This window comes from Podarcis bocagei (assembly GCF_964188305.1).
Source record: "Podarcis bocagei genome assembly, chromosome: 17".
In the NCBI taxonomy this organism is placed as follows: Eukaryota; Metazoa; Chordata; class Lepidosauria; order Squamata; family Lacertidae; genus Podarcis; species Podarcis bocagei.
The window spans coordinates 15,674,948-15,694,494 of NC_138143.1; the positions used below are offsets into that span (position 1 = coordinate 15,674,948).

Sequence of the window (19,547 nt, forward strand, 5' to 3'; positions counted from 1 at the left end):
GAAGCCACTGACCCCTCTCCTGCTTTGGAGCCTTTGAAAAACATTGCTTAAGAACAAAAGAAGTGCAAGAGACTAGTATCAGACATTTGTACACTTTTATTTTTGATATAACATTTAACAAGTGGTTTCTAAATCACCCAGGGTACCTATGCAAAAGAGTCAATAAGAAACAAACCTATTAACAAAAATATTAAGATACCAGGTAGCTCAAAGCACAGTGAATTGATGACATTCAAATTCTGAAACCAGTACATGATTGTATTAGTAATTGAAACCTTCCCACCTTTATCATGAAAATATAAAATTTGACCTCAAAGCAATGTCACTTTTAATGTTAAAGACAAAACAATCCCTTTTTATACTTGTACTCCGCAGGGTTCTAGGTGTTTTAAGGTCTGTTTCCCAACCCCCTAACATGCAGTGCAGTCAATGTGGCAGAATAGGAACAGAACTGTAGCAAACTCCTCTCCTAATTTAATGTAGGGAATGCTCTAAAACACTATAAAAGTTGGATGCAGCCGGTGACCCCTTCATGCAGGGTTCTTATTCCTGGCCCCTCTGTGCATCGGCAGAGCACGTATAAAGACCCCCTGCTCCCCTTCTTCTCTTTTCCGGACCCCATGTGTCCGCAATTACAAGGCAACTGGACACACCTATGCTGGTCACCGCCAGAATATAGAAAGGAGCTTAAAATGGTTTTCAAATGTAGCTAAGTAATTTTTAGTTTTTACGCTGCCACAGGTTGGGGAAAAGCATGGTATCTTTTTACATCTCACAGCTTTTGCGCTGGAATAAAAAGGAGCTTAAAACTACCCAAAAGTTAAAATTGCAGGCTGGCTTGCTTTGATTTAATTCCCCAAACCAGGTGTAAGCTTTTAGTGTTTTAGAAACACCCTGTATTAGTTTAACAGAGAGAGGACCTAATTTTATCCTGCATACGTAGCATTTTACTTTGTTTGGTCAGCACAAATAACTAGCCCTATGAGTAATATGCCTGAAGTCTTAACTGTTCATCTATTTCCATACCTAAATACATCTTTTTTTTAAAAAATGGATGGGGAAAATGGATATAAAAACAACTAAACTTTGTGGTTATTCTGTTAGTTTTCATTATTCTATAAAAGAGACTTTAACTGAACAGGGGTTTCATGATGCTTGCACTATAATTAATTTGCTACCATTAACTCCCAGTAATGATGTATAAGCTGCTGAGACATTTACTTCCAAGACATTTGCCCCCTTAAAATTTAACTTCATGTTAAAGTTATGCATGGTTAATATGTATGTTTCATAGAGCCAAACTGTACACGTGGCACTAGCTTTCCTTGGGCAAACTTATTTGGGGTGTAAATTTCATTGAACTCTATGGGACTTCTCAGTGAACTTGCATAGGATCAGCCAGTAAGTGATATAAATTCTTCAAAAGCCTTGCACTTCTGAAGATCCTTTCTACTACCTTATTACTCAAGCTGCCATACATAGTTCTCTTTCCCTAAGCAACCATGTTATTGGTCTTTACCTCTATGTCAGTTGCTTTGATGGTTTTCTAAAGTGCACTCGCGATTAACATGTTATCAGAAACCAAATCAATAGCTTGCATTAAAAAAACTCGCTTAGACCAAATTAGCCCCCAATGAAATAAAATTTATAGAGAACTATACCACACAGTCCCAGAATTTACGGACAGTTGAAAGGAAAACGGTGGCACTTTTTAAAAAGCAGATGACAGCTTTGATATGGGTCCAAAATGCGGCATTAAATGCACTAAATTGAAGTTAGCATTTGTGTTACTTCACTGGTTAGCTAGAGTAACATTAGCAGCTCGACCACATGGGAAGAGTCTATGCTGCCTTCACTCCAACATCTGCTTTCAGGAAATTAGGTTTCTCAAAATTGCTGGAGTAATAATGCAAGAACTTAAGTCTTTGGTGCTTATCCTCTGTTCTGCATTAAAACAGAAGTGCAATGCCAACAGTTCAAACACAGCGAAAGGTTTTTAAAATGTGACTTGCTTTACCCTAAATGCTATTTGTTATAGCAAAAGAATTACCACTAGCTAAAATGCCAATTTTTTTCTGCATAGTATCAATAGCCCAAATTGTTCCTGCTGATTTGCAGTAAGATGTAATTCAGAAACGGCAAAACTGAAATGGTAAGAAACAGCCTGCATAAACAAAACAAGAAAGGTTCCAAGTGCAATCTTTCATACATAACATTAATTTACAATGGAAATATGAACATACCATAAAAGGTGTTCCGTAAGGTTTTTTATTTATAATAATCATTTGTAAATGAAAAAATGCATTGTATTTGAGAAAGGGACAAAAGGGGGGGGGCTAAAACAGACATCCTACAAGCAACCTTAATATACTAGTCCCCCGCAATTTCAGAAAAATAGTGGTAGCAGGGGGGGGGGGAGGAAAAGTATAAGGGAGACACTCTCTGCCTACTGTGCTCTTTCAAGGGATCGCTTTCACATTTAAAACATTTCCAGCAATATATTTTGAAATGTGGTTTAGTGTGAACACTAAGAGAGAATCTAGTCTAAAGTGCCAAACTATTCTGACAAGTGCAAAATTCTTGCTGTTACTGGAATAGTCACAATCCTGCCATGCTCTGTTCTAGCTTAGCGCTAGTGCAGTATGAAAGATTACAAGGGGCAGAAAACCCGCAGGATCAAGAATATGTGTGTACTTTTTTGTCATTATCCACAATCCCTCTTAATGGACTTGCTTCATAAAAGTAGTTAATGCAGATGCTCATACCATGACATCATCTGAAGTGAAGAGGAGGAGGATAGCCATCTCATTAAATGTTTCAGAAAACATCCATGCGACCGTCAAAAGACAGCTGTGAATGCAAGCATTCTCCCCCTCTCTCTGCAACAAACTGGTAATTAACCAGAGATATTTAAAAAGTTAAGATTAAAAATTAGCCTTTACACTCCTGGTAAACATGTATGTTCAAGTGTGAGAGTATAAATACATTTTAATATAGAAGTATTTAAATTGGACAGTGCAAAGAAAATGTCCCACAGGTTAAAAAGATGAGCAAGGAATGAGGCACCTGACAGCTTCAAGCTTTGCCCCAAAATACATATTATATACTTTCTTTTACACAAATGCTAAGACAGGTATATGTGGTCAATTTTCCCCACCCATATATGTACCCTAGATTCATTTATTCCCACTTTCCTTTATAGAGAGGCAACTGCCTTCAAAGCCACTCAGGGTAGGAACCCATCATTGTGGGGAGAACATTGTATGTACAGTTTGAGAATTATTTAAAGTAGTTATTCTATAAAAATGAGAAAAATACTATGCTTTACAATAGCCACAACAGCCATATTCTTGCTACAGTCCAAGACAGAGATTGTTTTCCAAGAAGAAGATGGGCATTTAAACTAAAGCTACGGTTTGGTCTTTTGACCCAAGGGAAAAGAATTACAATTCAAAATGTACAAAATGTACATATACATGCAGCAAGTAGAGATCTCTCTTTTAAACTGATGGATCCATTCACAAAGAAACCAGTGTACTCTTGGGCTAGAAGACAAATAAAACATTCCAACATTTCAAGTTTTAAAAAGCAAGACACCAATTAAAACACCAGTCTCGGTTGTCGTTCTAAACATGACGCACAGGAAGGTTAAACTGTCAATTCAAAAGCCAATGACTTTGCACTAGCGTATTTGCACTTAATTCTTGGGGCTGGTATAGACATCGGACTGTCACAGAAGAGAGTGCTACATGTATTCTTGAATTGGACGCCAACAGCTATAGCTGAATCCAAATCAACACATTCACCATTTTGTCCCTTTCCTCTGCTCTCTGTGGAGCTGCTACATGGCATCGTCTTTGCGGAGTTTATATGACAGGCGCCCCAAAGTATTTCCTGCACCACTCAACGCTGACACTGGGCGGGGCGTCGATCTTCTGCATCTTTTCAAGCACCTCGGCTGGAAGGCTTTTGTAGGCAGCTCTGTACTCATTGTCAAAGGCCTCTGCAAAGAACAAAAGCAGAGCTTCAGTCAAGGGAGACGGAGAAGTTGTACTGACCTTTTGCTAAAGCTTTTCAGCACTGCAAAACATCTCTTTCCATGCAGCAGAAAGCCATTCACAATGAAAATGGAAAGAGATTCTCTTAGGTAAAGATAGAATGCCTGGGCCTTTTTGAGTTGCCGGTCTTCAAACACACAAAATATGAATGCACTGTCCATTCTGATTCATCCATTAAGCCTTTCAAATGTAAGGTACAACATTCCAGAAAAGCTAAATCTTGTTTTTAAGGTGTATAGCAATTATTACAAGTTGGAAGAAACAATATTAAAGATTAGGTATGCTTTGCTTTTCCAGGTGAACTGATAATTTAAAAAACGTATTTGAAGAGTTAGTTTCTGGTTACAAGAATAATGACACCCAATACCATTCATAAAACACACACACATGCTTACGTGTCTTACCTATGTCAATATTCTCTCTCCCAAGTGAGACCAGGGACAGGAAAAGAATTTCTCTGTAAAAGCTCCTGTAAAATGCATGTTTAGAAATTAGGCAAGTTCAGCCTTCCCTTTAGCCTATTCCAGCCACATGCTGCCTGGTAAGTTACACTAGCTTACATGGAACTAGAGTTCTCACAGGTGAAAAATGTCACTGTGAGTGTGTTTCTTAGGTCAAACAGTCACAAGTTTTCCTGAGGAAAAAAGGCTTTACTGTTCATTAACGGCAGCCTCATCTGCATCGTCTTAAGAGATCCAACACTCGTCAGCTGCTTTCTGGGTAATGCAGATCACAAGGAAGGTGTTCTCGAAAGGCTCTAGATGTCAGTGTGACCTTTCATTATATAGTTGCCTCTTAGCAAGAGCAGAACAGTAAAATTTTACACCAAACTTCCATATTGATATACCGTATTTTTCAGCCCATAGGGCGCACCTAGGTTTTTTTTTGGGGGGGGGAATAAAGGGGAAAAAAATTATTTCCCTCCCAGGCGTGGGGCTGGGGCGGGGGAAGCCCGAGCTTCCCCCGACCCCAGCCCCCAGAGCAGGCAGCTCTCCACAAGCCGTGGGAGAGCTGTGTGAAGTCGCGCAGCTCTACCACGGCTTGCGGATAGCTTCCTGAAGTCTGGAGAGCGAGAGGGGTCGGTGCGCACCGACCCCTCTCGCTCTCCAGGCTTCAGCGAAAGCCTGCATTCGCCCCATAGGACGCACACACATTTCCCCTTCATTTTTGGACGGGAAAAAGTGTGTCCTATAGGGCGAAAAATACGGTACTTACTTCTGCACGCATATTTGCTGCCTCTGCAGTGATCTTTGTCTCCATTGATTCCCGTAGAAGCAACTGCATGCACCTTAATGCAGGTTAACTTCCCCCACAGATAGCTGAATGCTCCTATGCACAGTATGCAAGGAACTTTGAAAACCGCCACTACTTTTCCTCCCCATAATTTTGTGGAGTCAGTGGCATTTCCCTTTTACCTTTGTCGTTTCCTATCTTGCTTAGTTTTCTGCACGAGAAGATTGATGGGTTTCACAACATCATTGTGCTGAATACTCAGTTTGATGTTCTCAGCTAAAGCGATTGTTGCTTGCTGCTCTTCTGAAACCGCAGAAGGTTTCTTTTCTGTAGAATCTAGAAGGGCGGGGGGAGGGGGAATCAACAAATTATGACTAAGAAAGGTGAAAAGCCATCACTAAATGTAAGTAAAGAAAACTACAAGCAACAGCGAGGAAAGGCAGAGGTAGAGGAAAGGAAGAGACTACAAAGGGGAAGACGGGAGAAAGAAAAGATGGAGAATGAAGGAAGAAATACAGGGCAAAGGAGGAGAGAGGAGGAAGTTTTGGCAACTGGAAGAGGAAAGGAGAAGCAGCTTTCAGGCTAGGGATTACAGCTGCACATAGAAGGTCCCTGATAGGAAATACAGTGGTATCTGCTTGCAGACAGGATCTGTTCTGGAGCTCCGGTCAGGTCCCGAGGTTTCCGCAACTGGAGGGACCACTTCTGTGCATGCAATCCATCCAGTAAACATTAGATGATCACCAGGGCTAGCTGGCTAAATTAGTCCTATTTGGGACACCATGGAGACCAGGGGAGAATAAACTGTGGGATCCCAGAGCGGGTAATCTTCATAAAAATGGAAGGGAAGGAAGGGGAATAAAAGATCAGGCTAAGTTCAAGTTGAAAGCCAGGCAGAATAGTTCTGTCTTACAGGCCCTGCGGAAGGCAGTTAAATCCTGAAGGGCCCTGGTCTCATGGGACAGAGCATTCCACCAGGTCGGAGCCATCACTGAGAAGGCCCTGGCCCTGGCCTCACCCTTTTTTGAACACCCTCCCTTGTGGAGTGTTCCCCCAGCCTCCTCTCCCTTCTCCTTGGGAGTCCTCCAGGCAGCTGCTGCCGCCATCCCTGGTCTCTGAGCTGCCCCAGACCCCACCCCAAAGAGAGGTGCCTCTCAGAGGCACCATTTGCCTGTGGAGCTTGTAGCCAGGGCTGCTGCAATAACAGCTATGCAAGCCTTTGGGAGGCAGAGACATGAGAGGGCATCAGAGGAAGGAAAGAGGGACAGAGGCCAGTGTTGCCCACGGCGCCCCTGGCCACTATTCAAGGCACCCCAGGGTGCTACAACACACTGGTTGAAAACCACTGGCCTATTGCATTAGTAGATTGTACTAGCAACTAGCCTCCAAGCAGATGTATCCAAGCTTTTCATCCACCAAGGCTGCCGGTACTTGGTCCGAGTGCTGACCCATCAAGGAACATGGGCAGTCATTTTGGAAAAGATGGGCAAATATCGATGACTGCTGAGCACAGGTGAAGAGTCTTATTCTCAAATCACGTTTTGAAATGTACACTTTTACTCACTGAAGTTTCTCCAAGATAGGTACAGAGGTTCCCCGGGCTCTTGGTGAAGATTGATATTGTCCCACAGAAGTTGGATAAACACTAGCTTGCTGTCTTGAGACAAATTTGACAGAGGAAGCTAAAAGAGAGGAAACACGCTTTCTTATCACTTTGCCAGCAGTTTTGCAATGGCGGGTGCACAATGCTGATTTCACCCTTTGCTGGCGGAGTTCTCTAGCGAAGGAACATTTGTCTAGAGCACATGCCCTCCTCCCCTTTAAACAAAGCCAATTTCAGAAACAGGAAAGGATTTGCATCATATCCACAATATTGATCTGTTTACAGAGCTGGTTTTGAAAAAGCCATCGGCTTATGAACATTCACGAAAAAAACCACAGTGTCCCCACAGAAACAAGTCGCCATCTTAAGTAATTGCATTTCTAAACATAAATGCCTTATTTATGTACTCCATAGCTGAAGCCAATTTTCTACATGGTCTGTTCACATCTTCTAAACACATTCCCCAAGCAAATCACAATCTTCTCTCCGACACACCCAAGCTATTTCCTAAATGATCAAGCTGTTTTCTAACTCTGCTTATTCTCTCCAAAGTTGAGCACTTTAAATCCCGGTGATTTTTCTACTGAAGAATTTAACTTTGTTCCGACGAAACCAATGGGCCATGTGCTTAACTTTGTCTGAGTTGCACTTTAACTATCTATCTCCCCCACTATATTTTGAAATAGAACAATTGCTTTTTAGGGGTCGTCCTTTCTATCAGCAGCATGCACTAATATGCACTCCCCCAACAGACTTTGAACACCTGCAATAGATGACTAGCCTCTATTCAATATTGTCAGTATTTGTTTCTGTCACCAAGGCAAATGGAGGCAGGATACCAAGGCAAAACCAACCAACAGGTTACCCTCTTTTAAGGTTTGCAAGGGCAAAACAAAACAAACATCACCAGGTGCACCTGCCGTGTTGGAAGTACCTGTGCAGAACTCACCTGCACGCCTTCATTGCAGTGCTCTGATGTTAGAATGAGTCCTGGCAAGTTGCTTGGGAGGTCCAGGCGTCGGAAATACCACACCAGGTTCCAGAAAATGATAGGGTGTTGATTGATGAACGTGGAGGTGTGAATCACTTGTTCTCCCTCGTTCTCCAACAAAGATTCCAGCTCTTTCCTTAGTACCAAGGGGCTCAAATACGGGACGGACACAGGTAAAGGATTGGCTCTTTTGGCTAAGGGATCCTGAAAAATATTCAACAATCATTCATCCGCAAATGATGCTGGATGGCTTCTCTCGCCCATGAAAGACCTTGAGGTGTACCCGAGCCACATTACTCAAGAGCAAGTTGCACAAAATAATGCAGCCTCCCTTAATCCAACCAAGATGATCAAGGGTCTGGAAACGAAGACTTAGGAAGAATAGTTGATGGAACTGGGGGTGTTTAGAATCATAGAGTTGGAATAGACCACAAGGGCCATCGAGTCCAACCCCCTGCCAAGCAGGAAACACCATCAGAGCACTCCTGACATATGGTTGTCAAGCCTCTGCTTAAAGACCTCCAAAGAAGGAGACTCCACCACACTCCTTGGCAGCAAATTCCACTGTCGAACAGCTCTTACTGTCAGGAAGTTCTTCCTAATGTTTAGGTGGAATCTTCTTTCTTGTAGTTTGGATCCATTGCTCCGTGTCCGCTTCTCTGGAGCAGCAGAAAACAACCTTTCTCCCTCCTCTATGTGACATCCTTTTATATATTTGAACATGGCTATCATATCACCCCTTAACCTCCTCTTCTCCAGGCTAAACATGCCCAGCTCCCTTAGCCGTTCCTCATAAGGCATCGTTTCCAGGCCTTTGACCATTTTGGTTGCCCTCCTCTGGACACGTTCCAGTTTGTCAGTGTCCTTCTTGAACTGTGGTGCCCAGAACTGGACACAGTACTCCAGCTTGGAAAAGAGGAGATTGAGAGGAGATATGAGAGCCATCTTCAAATATCTCAAGGGGTGTAATATGGAAGAGGGACTAAGCTTGTTGTCTCCTGCTCTGGAGGGTAGGACTCGAACCCATGGCTTCAAGTTAAGGAGATTCCGACTAAAGAGCAGTTCGACAGGAGAATGGTCCCCCACGAGAGGTGGACTCTCCTTCCTTGGAGCTTTTTAAGCAGAGGTTGGATGGTCACCTGCCATAGATGCTTTAGCTGAGATTCCTGTATTGCAAGGGGTTGGACTAGATAGCCCTTAGGGGTCCCTTACAACTCGATGATTCTGTTACTGAACCATCCTGACTGGGGCTGAAGGGAGTTGTAATCCAAAACAGTTGAAGGGCACCAGGCTGGGTAGGTTTGCAGTAATGCAAACTTGAGTCTAAAAGTGACACACTGCTACAGTTCCACAGCTTTCTTTATAACAAAGGTTGCTAAAACACATCACCATTAGAACATTTAGAATGTTTGCATTGTGACAGGGATTAAAAGAAACTATACAAGGAAAAGAAAGTTTCCCAGCACCTCTTCACCCCTTACTGGTTTACTGTAAAGGTAAAGGGACCCCTGACCATTAGGTCCAGTCGTGGCCGACTCTGGGGTTTCGGCGCTCATCTCGCTTTACTGGCCAAGAGAGCTGACGTACAGCAGTTATTGCCGAGGACTTACCACAGCCTCTTGCAAGCTGTTGGGAAGGCTGACGGTTGAGATGCCATGAGCCGGCCTTTGCAAGAGATCAATATTTTGCAGCGGACCACCAACGCTATGGCTCCGAGTCAGAGAACCTCCTCGTTGCGAGGCGTTGCTTGTAGCAGAGGGCCTGGAGGGGTTGAGGTCCCTGTCGCCTCCTCCTGTGACGCCAGTGCTTAAAACGAAAGGGTGGAATTCAACGTCACGCTACGATGGAAGTTTCCTAGGTGCATGCACCCCCTCTCCCTGTGTTCTCTCCCAAACCCCCCATCCAATTTGGGGGAGGGCACACAATGGGGAGAAGAAGGGGGTAAGCCCCATGGTGCAGGCAGAAGTCCTTCAGCAAGCACCGCCCATTAGGTGAATCCCACCCTCAGCATTTGGTCATTGCTAGGTCGGTTTTTTCTCCTGGGGAGGGAGACACTACTTCTTTTTTTAATTGGTTTTCACATATTACAATACAGATGTACCAAATCCAACACCATTTCTTCCCCATCCCCCCATACATTTACATTTCCTCAATCCATCGTATTATTTTCTCCTTCCTCCTACTTTCCTCCGCCCCCACTCAATTTCCTCCACATTATACAATTTACAATCATCTTTGCATTCTACAATCTTCTCAAATCAGCTATATATTCTTACTATCTTTCCTTACTAATTTTTCTTCCATCCAGTACTTCACATTTTAATCTAGGCATTTTAGCGTACAGTGGTACCTCAGGTTACATACGCTTCAGGTTACATACGCTTCAGGTTACAGACTCCGCTAACCCAGAAATAGTGCTTCAGGTTAAGTACTTTGCTTCAGGATAAGAACAGAAATTGGGCTCCGGCGGCGTGGCAGCAGCAGGAGGCCCCATTAGCTAAAGTGGTGTTTCAGGTTAAGAACTGTTTCAGGTTAAGAATGGACCTCCGGAACGAATTAAGTACTTAACCCGAGGTACCACTGTATCTTTTTCTGATAGCATATGCCTCCAGCGGTGATATCCACCAAGGTGTCTGTGGTTCCAGATGTAATCTATATTTGTTCCAAACTTTATATAATGCACCTCTTAATATATAGCTTGTAAATTCTTTATTGACTTTTACTTTCTCATAATTAAGATATGCATGCCACCCGTATCTATTATTAAAACTTTCAAGATCCAATATATTAGTTTTTTCCAATCGAAGCCAATCTCTTACCCAAATTAAACATTCTGCTTCATAATATAATTTTAAATTTGGCAATGCTAATCCAGGGGAGGGAGACACTTCTTTGTACTTCTGCAAACCCTGGGATCGCCACAAGCGTGCTGATACCTCCCTCTCATTTCTTGGTCAACCAGTTTGGGCTACAGGCTGAGTTTGCTATTAGAGGGAAGGAATTCTGTCAGACTTCAATGCACAGAGTGCTTTGATAAGTATTCCATCTGCAGAAGTGTCCAGGTGGAAGATTACTTCCCCACCCAGCCTCCGAGAAACCCCTCTTGGAACGGGATGTGTGATGGCACAGAAGGAAACCACGGAAAACCTTCCTTAGCAGAGGCCTTTGGGGAAAACTCAGGAAGGCTACTGGAAGGAAGGAACTAAACCTTTTGTCTACTGCCACTGCAATTTCGTAAAGGGCATTTGGACTCATCTCATTCTACCGTAAAATGAAGCCAGCAGATTGCAGCAGTCTGCTCACACTGATATAATAATAATATACAGTCATACCTCTTGTTGCGTTTGCTTCAGGTTAAATCTTTTCAGGTTGTGTCCCGCGGCGACCCGGAAGTACTAGAAAGGGTTACTTCCGGGTTTTGCCACTCGTGCATGCGCAGACGCTCAAAATGACGTCACGTGCATGCACAGAAGCAGCAAATCGCAGCACGCGCAGAAGTGGGTTGCGTTCTGCTCATGTTGCGAACAGGATCCCGTTTGCTACCAGAGGTACCACAGTAATAATTTATTACTTAGATCCCCGTCCATCCAGCCAGGCCTCCCTAGCCTCTCTGGGTGGTTTCCAACAGGGTATTAAAAACACAATAAAACACCAAATATTTTAAACCTCCCCAAATAGGGCTGCCTTCAGATGTCTTCTAAAAGTCAGCTGGTTGTTTATTTCCTTGACATCTAATGGGAGGGCGTTCCACAGGGCGGGCGCCACTACTGAGAAGGCCCTCTGCCTGGTTCCCTGCAACCTCACTTCTTGCAGGGAGGGAACCAGCAGAAGGTCCTCGGAGCTGGACCTCAGTGTCCAAGCTGAACGATGGGGGTGGAGACGCTCCTTCAGGTATATTGGAATATTGTGGATCTCCTTGACATCTGACAGGAGGTGGGTGCCACCACTGAGAAGGCCCTCTGCCTGGTTCCCTGCAACCTCACTTCTTGCAGGGAGGGAACCGCTGGAAGACCCTCGGAGCTAGACCTCAGTGTCCAAGCAGAACAATGGGGGTGGAGACGCTCCTTCAGGTATACTTGCCTTGGTCTCTGCACTTAACAAACACGGATCTCTTGAGTACCACCAGATTGTACACTAGATTTGAGTACACACTGTTCTTCCAAACATTTTTTTGAAACAAAGCTTCAAAGCAAAGCAAAGGCCGCGTGAATTCCCCCAGAAACTAAGATCTGCTCTGCCTTTCTCTCTTTCGGTACCTTTGCTTTGCTGCGGTGCTGTTTTCTTCAGCGATGGTCTGGTTCATATCTGAAGATTCGGCAAAACTGATCAGATCAGTAGCGGGGCTTGAAACAGCCTTTGGCTCCAGAGAATCCGTGGTTAATGGAATGTTGCTGCTGTGCAAACTATCGCCAGAGGTACTCGGTTTCAAAAGCAAGCTAATAAGGAAACGGGAGCAAAAAAACCAAAGCGAACGAAAAAGGTTGGAATGCAAAAATGTCCTATTTGGGGGGTACATTAACTACAGTCAGAATTCACAATTGGCTCCAGCAATTAACTGTTATAGACTAGAAATTGATATAGATATTACATTTTAGTTTTAAATAAAAATAAAATAAATAAATGAGAGCCACCCATTAATTATTTTTATTATTGCTTGTTAGCCGCCCTGAGCCCGGCCTTGGCTGGGGAGGGTGGGGTATAAATAAAAATTATTATTATTATTATTATTATTATTATTATTATTATTATTATTATTATTATTATTATTTCATTATCGTGTAAAAGATTCTCAGGCAATAAAATTGTTTTAAATGAAAGAAAAAACCTGCACACACTTATTTTGCTATGCAAAAAGAAAAGAGAAAGCGAAGCCAGAAATATAGCCAAAGGACGGTTCAGGTGTCAAAGGAAGTGAAGGACTGCCCCTTATCCCAACAGCTACCATTTAAATTTGCCACAAGCTGCGTATGATAGAACGTGGAAATATCTACGCAGCACTTACAGGCCCTTAAGGATTCACACAGCGGCAAATGAACCAACCTTGCAAGACCACGCAGGTCTTTAAATTCCACATTAAGAAGAGGTAAGAAAGTGCTTTTGCAAAATGGGCATGTAGTATTCAGATTAGAGTCATCCGCTGTCCATCCCGCCATGATTTCTTCGTCGTAAACTAGAGCTCCACATACACGACACTGAGAACAACTTGACATTAAGACCTAACAAAACAACAACAACAACTAATTACAATCGTTATGGGTTTTATGTATCAGAGGCTGTACGTGTGAACAGAACAGACGACCATTTGCATAATGGGACTTCTGGAGCATATTCTGAGAGTACAAGGTCATCTTACAGGGAGAACGAGAGGAAGCAGAATCCCGTTATGAAAGTGGAAATCCGCTTACAAATATTTAGAACTCAGAGCCCTTGGGTTTTTTTAAAGTTCCTTCAAAGCTTCTCCTAATTAACACATCTCAGTAGATCAATAATCCTTATTCTCGTGACATATTTTGTTAACTGTTATTGCACAAGGGGTATGCAATTGCCTCGACCGTGATCCTTTGAGCATTTGTGTGTGGACGGACTATATACAGGCTGCGTCTGAAAAGGCAATGGATTCCGTTTAGGCTGAATCTGAAGAACGAAAGGTATTTCAAGTCATCATGTAACTTTAAAGTGAACATTCTCAAGTGGAACTTTAAAGAGAAATTGTTGCAGGTTTTAAAATAGTTGACTTGATTTTTTTAAAAAATAAAATAAACTTGAAATGCTTGTTTTCAATTCATTTTACATATTGATGAACAAGATCTGGTTCCACCAGGTACTGATAGAAGGAAATTTCTCCAACATCCCTCGAAATAAATCTAGCAGAAGACCAACTATTTTTACCTCCATGGCACAATTTTGGAAGATGCTGGACAAACTGGTGTTGTGGGAAGAGCCATGTTCTGACTTCTCCGAATCCAGACCTTTCATACTTCTTGGAATCTGAACTTCACCTGCACAACACAAACGGAATGGGGACACGTTCAAGGCTGAAGGTAAGGCAACAGAGGAAAATGTGAAGACAGCTTGAGAAACATAGGAACAACCGATTTTGGCATGCGGATAAGCCTTAAACACGTATTTTACTAGGGAAATATATATATATATTTAGTGGTACCTCGGTTTTCAAATGTAATCTATTCCCGAAGACCATTTGACTTCCGAAACGTTCAAAAACCAAAGCGTGCATTTCCGGAAGCATTTACTTACGGAAAACTCAATACAGAAGCACATTCGACTTCTGAAAAGTGTTCGAAAATTGAAGCATTCACTTTTGGGTTTTCGAACGTTCAAAAACTGAAACGTTCAACTTCCAAGACGTTCAAAAACTGAGGTACCACTGTACAGTCATACCTCGGGTTGAAGTCGCTTCAGGTTGAGCGTTTTCAGGTTATGCTCTGCGGCGACCCAGAAGTAATGGAACGCGTTACTTCTGGGTTTCGCCGCTCGCGCATGCTCAGACAAGCAAAACGATGTCACGCGCATGCGCAGAAGCGGCAAATCGCGACCCGCACACGTTGCGTTCTGCTCTGGATGTGAACGGGGCTCTGGAATGGATCCCGTTCACATCCAGAGGTACCACTGTAAAGTCTTGATACATTTGTGCTTTGGAGGATGGATGGCGGCTAACAGATTGAGGGTGAATCCTGACAAGACAGAAGTACTGTTTTGGGGGGACAGGGGGCAGGCTGGTGTGGAGGACTCCCTGGTCCTAAATGGGGTAACTGTGCCCCTGAAGGACCAGGTACACAGCCTGGGAGTCATTTTGGACTCACAGCTGTCCATGGAGGTGCAGGTCAATTCTGTGTCCAGGGCAGCTGTCTACCAGCAGGATTCAAGCTCATATATTTACCTCCTGGTTTCCTCGATGCTGAATGCCACAAACACCTAACCCAGGAGTTTCTGAAATGGGGCTCTTCTAAACCTGCAAATTACCTGGCAACTAGAACTTTTCAGCACCTTGATCTCAAGTGTCAGACAGCCCATTCTAGCTGCGAGGGGAGGAGAATACCTGCTTGGAAGTGCTGTCTCCCTACGTCGCCACTGCTGTTGCTGCTTCCAAGACTGGTGGTGCTCTGGGCGAGTTCACTGGTGGCAAGCCCTGCGATTCCCATTTTGGGCGGCTGATTGACACCTAGAATATGATCTTCAAAGCCAGCAGCAAAGGTGAAGTCAGGTCGGCTGGTTTCTTCCTTCAGATGAAAGGGGAGGGGGGGGGGGAAGAGAAATGACAGGCAAGTTCAATATCTCTTATCAATGACAACCCACGTTGCTTCTCTGACATTCAGTTATCACTCTAGAAAAAAAAGCAAGGTAGTGGACTTGTATTTCAATTGTCTCCTAAATGCCTAGCATTTGCAGCCAACTCATTGTAGACAGAAGACAAAGAACAGCTAGCAGAAGAGGATTGCCAGAAGGAATTTGGAGGCACACAGCTATGTGGGAACAGAACTGGGAAACTTAACTTTGCTTGAGGGGGGGAAACAGCCTTAATACACAGACAGAATATGCAGCCAGGCTCCCGTGACCTTCTTTAGTTGCGTCTATGGGTTTGAGCGCAGCTGGTGGAATTCTGGGCCACCTTCCCCATCCCTCTGTACAGCAGGCTGTTCACAGAACAAACTGCTTTTGAAATTCCTTGCCATTTCGAAAAGGAGTAGACCTCACAGTATAAGGGGCTCTTTTTTGAAACCCCATATCCAAAGTTCCCTCCTCTGGGGAAGGTCTAGCAGCTGATGTCTGGGGTAGAACAGCCGCTGCTGCTGCTGCTTCTGCACAGCCAGCTGAGGAAGCCATCCAGAATGCGGCAGCTAGACTGGTGACTGGGAGCGGCCGCCGAGACCATAGAACACCGGTCTTGAAAGACCTACACTGGCTCCCAGTACGTTTCTGAGCACAATTCAAAGTGTTGGTGCTGAACTTTAAAGCCCTAAACGGCCTCGGTCCAGTATATCTGAAGGAGCGTCTCCACCTCCATCGTTCTGCCCAGACACTGAGGTCCAGTGCCGAGGGACTTCTCGCAGTTCCCTCGCTACGAGAAGCCAAGTTACAGGGAACCAGGCAGAGGGCCTTCTTGGTAATGGCACCCACCCTGTGGAACGCCCTCCCATCAGATGTCAAAGAGAAAAATAACTACCAAACTTTTAGAAGACATCTGAAGGCAGCCCTGTTTAGGGAAGCTTTTAACGTTTAATAGGTTATTGTATTTTAGTCTTTTGTTGGAAGCCGCCCAGAGTGGCTGGGGAAACCCAGCCAAATGGGCGGGGTATAAATAATAAATTCTTCTTCTTCTTCTTCTTCTTCTTCTTCTTCTTCTTCTTCTTCTTCTTATTATTATTATTATTATTATTATTATTATTATTATTATTATCCTGTCCCTCTGGTCCACGCATGCGAGCCAGAGGGACATCGTGGTTCCACCATGGACCAGAACAGCTGAAGGGACGGCTTGCGGAGCAGACACGCAGGGCAGCTTCTTCCCTGCACTTGTGCCAGTCAAAGAAGCCACATGATCTGGAGAGCAGGGGCGGCTTCCATAGCTGATGGGCGGGGAAGCAGCGGCTGCAGCCTGCAAGTCAGCTGTTAGGCAGGTAAAAAGGTAAAGGTAAAGGACAGGGGTCAGCAAGGCTTACCTTGCCTGGGCCGGTTCACTGCCGCAGAACCCCCTCCGTGGGCCGGATCGCGTGTGCGCCCACGATTTCCGACATCTGTGTCTGCGCAGATGCAATTTCAGGTGCTGCAAAAGCAAGTCCCTGCTTTGCGCTGCACCAGTTTAGCGCAGCTCGTGGGGACTCTCCGAGCAAGCGGCTCGTGGGCCGGTAAAACGACCCCTGTGGGCTGCTTGTGGCCCGTGGGCCTTAGGTTGCTGACCCCTGGTAAAGGATCCCTGGATGGTTAAGTCCAGTCAAAGGCAGCTATGGGGTTGCGGCGCTCATCTCGCTTTCAGGCCGAGGGAGCCGGCGTTTGTCCACAGACAGCTTTCTGGGTCATGTGACCAACAGGACAACACCGCTTCTGGCGCACGGAGAACCGTGACGGAAACCAGAGCGCACGGAAACGCCGTTTACCTTCCCGCCACAGAGGTACCTATTTATCTACTTGTGCTGGTATGCTTTCAAATTGCTAGGTTGGCAAGAGCTGGGACAGGGCAATGGGAGCTCACCCCGTCGTGCAGATTCGAAGCGCTGACCTTCCAATCAGCAAGCCCAAGAGGTTCAGTGGTTTAGACCACAGCGCCACCCGTGTCCCAAGGAGGCCTCAGCAAAGCCCTGATATGCCTCCAGCTCATGAGGAGACCTCCCCAAAGAGGACATTCTCTTCTTTTGGGATTCTGAAAGCGCCTCCGCATGAGCGAGGAGAACTCTCCAGGGCGCTTCCAATACACGCTATTACACACATGGAAAAGCAGGATGTAACCCCCACAAAAATTGGGAATTGCCTGTAAAGAGCAAGCTATCACCAGGCTCCTAGAAACCATTAAAAATATATATAAATTCAAGATGGGAAGAAGAAAGAGTCCCCGCCAGAGAGGAATGGCAAACTAAGCTGATGGAATATGGCAAAACTGACGGGACAGCTCAGGAACCAAGAAGACAAAAACTAAAAAACTAAAAAAAATGGGGGAAATGCATAATATATTTAGGAGATCATTGCAAGCAGATGAAAACATCAGCAGGATTTTAACCTCACTTGGAATGTAACAAACGTTTTGGATAATATAAATTGATATAAAATATAGACTTAATAATATACGGTTTCAAATATTGACAACAGGACCCATGAAGGGGATGCGGGTAGGTCTTGAGATTCAGAGGGTCTCTATATATGGATTGTTATAAAATTATATTTGTAAACCAAATAAAAATGGTTTTTTAAAAAAATAAACAAATTCAAACTTACCTCATCATCTGAATAGCTGTATGCTGAGGACACAGCACCCCACACTTTGCTGGCGACATGAGCCGCTTGTTTCATTCCAGACTTCAGGACGTCCATTTTAGGTCCCGATAATATGTGGTCTAGCTTCAGACCAGACAGAGTTGTGACGACCGCGCCCAACGACGCCTGCGGCGAAGTTTTGCCCAAGCCCGTCAAAGATGTCGACCGTTCTTTTTGGCTACGCGAAAGGGCCAGTTGTTTGGGTCTCCCGGTGAACGTTTTGGACCTGGAGACGGCGGGGCTCTTCCGGCTCGCGTTCGGAACCTGGGCTGGCGGAGCGGAATCGGAGGGCAAGCTCGACCTCCTCTCGAGAGAAGGGCCTAGGAGAGATGGGGAGGCTGCCTCTTGGCCCACGCTGTCTGGTCTGTGGAGCTCCATACTGGAAGATTTGCTGCCGAGGGGACTTTTCAGGTTCATGTAGCTTTCGATCTCGTCGGCCAGGTTGCGCGCCACGACCGGCGACATCAACTTTTCCTCCTCTTTGGCGGGTTTGGGCTCTGCGGTCTCGGTTGCCAGCAAAGACAAAGGGTCCAAGCCCACCTGAACGTCCTCTCGCTCAACAGGCCTGGCCACGCCATATAAACTACTTCTCTTGTTCGCTGCGTCTTTGGGTTCCGCCTGCTCCGTTTGGGGCTGCGCGGTTTCAAGAGGTTTGGGGTTGGCGATCTCCGCTTTGGCCATGTGGTCGTCGTGCCCATTTTCAAGCTGTTCCTGCCCTTCCTCAGGCTCCTCCGGAACAGGGGACGACCTAGACTCTGCTTCCCAAATATTTTCGCTCGCACGAGTCCTAGTCGTGTCTGTGGCAGAGAAGAACAGCCCGCCACCTGCGGTGTCAAAGCTGTGGGGTTTGTTCACGTGGGGTGGCGGTGACGTTTTGGTTCCGGACAGAGCCGCCGTAAGAATCTTTGCATCCGCACCCATCATGATGGCTACGTCGCTGGTATTCAAATCCAGGCTGCTTTTCTTCCGCAACATGCCTGCCCTGCTTTCGGAGCTGAAGCTGCAGCTCCTTTCTGAAAAAAGCTTCTGTTTTTTATTCCCTTTTTCGCTGGTTCTCTTCGGAGAAGTGTTGCTGTCAAACACGGAATCTTCAACGGTATCCTGAGCTATGAAAAGAGGACTGGATCCCGTTCCTTTAAACATACAAAGAGCATGAGCATGAATAAAACGATGCATCGATCCAGGAAATGCAAAAATAGTGAATGCAAAATGCATGAAAAGTACAGGAGAATGCAAAAGAGGAACCACAAAAAACATAAAAGCAAAATAATTTGATGAGCTGGCAGGCAAAACTACACGTTACATTCAACATGCTTTTCCAAGAAGCATATTAAAGTTGGACACTTTACTTTCAAAACAAAAACAGCTACAGTCCTAAACCTCTTGCTGGCCAAGACTACTGGAAAATTCAGAAGGGACCTACCTGCCAAACTAGTATTTTTTAATGCTGGGCTTAATTCTGTACAAAAGTTGCTAGAGATTTATTTCTCTCCCTCTTCCACTGCAGGAAATCCCAGATGTCTGGCGAAACATCTCAGCGAGAGAAAAGGCATTCTGAATATGCTCACAAGCGCTGGTCTTTATTGTTCCTATACACATTCCAGCACCTGACACATCAAAGATGTTTTCTTGGGCAGGATCAGGCTTGCCTAATTGGCCATCCGTTTTATAGCTACAA

At 44.8% G+C, this 19,547-nt stretch overlaps 1 protein-coding gene across 1 annotated transcript in view; it reads right to left on the reverse strand.

Annotated features, from left to right (window-relative positions):
* Window positions 1-78: 78 nt before the first annotated feature.
* DENND4C (DENN domain containing 4C) overlaps window positions 79-19,547 on the reverse strand; it is an 86,313-nt gene continuing 66,844 nt past the window's right edge. The window contains exons 23-33 of the mRNA XM_081176050.1: window positions 17,831-19,002; window positions 14,943-15,123; window positions 13,775-13,884; window positions 12,926-13,101; window positions 12,142-12,321; window positions 9,496-9,691; window positions 7,844-8,089; window positions 6,856-6,973; window positions 5,474-5,627; window positions 4,463-4,527; window positions 79-4,003 (exon numbers count right to left, since the gene is read on the reverse strand). Coding sequence (XP_081032176.1) covers window positions 3,867-4,003; window positions 4,463-4,527; window positions 5,474-5,627; window positions 6,856-6,973; window positions 7,844-8,089; window positions 9,496-9,691; window positions 12,142-12,321; window positions 12,926-13,101; window positions 13,775-13,884; window positions 14,943-15,123; window positions 17,831-19,002 — 2,735 coding nt within the window. The 3' untranslated portion in view covers window positions 79-3,866. The remainder of the gene's footprint in view (window positions 4,004-4,462; window positions 4,528-5,473; window positions 5,628-6,855; window positions 6,974-7,843; window positions 8,090-9,495; window positions 9,692-12,141; window positions 12,322-12,925; window positions 13,102-13,774; window positions 13,885-14,942; window positions 15,124-17,830; window positions 19,003-19,547) is intronic.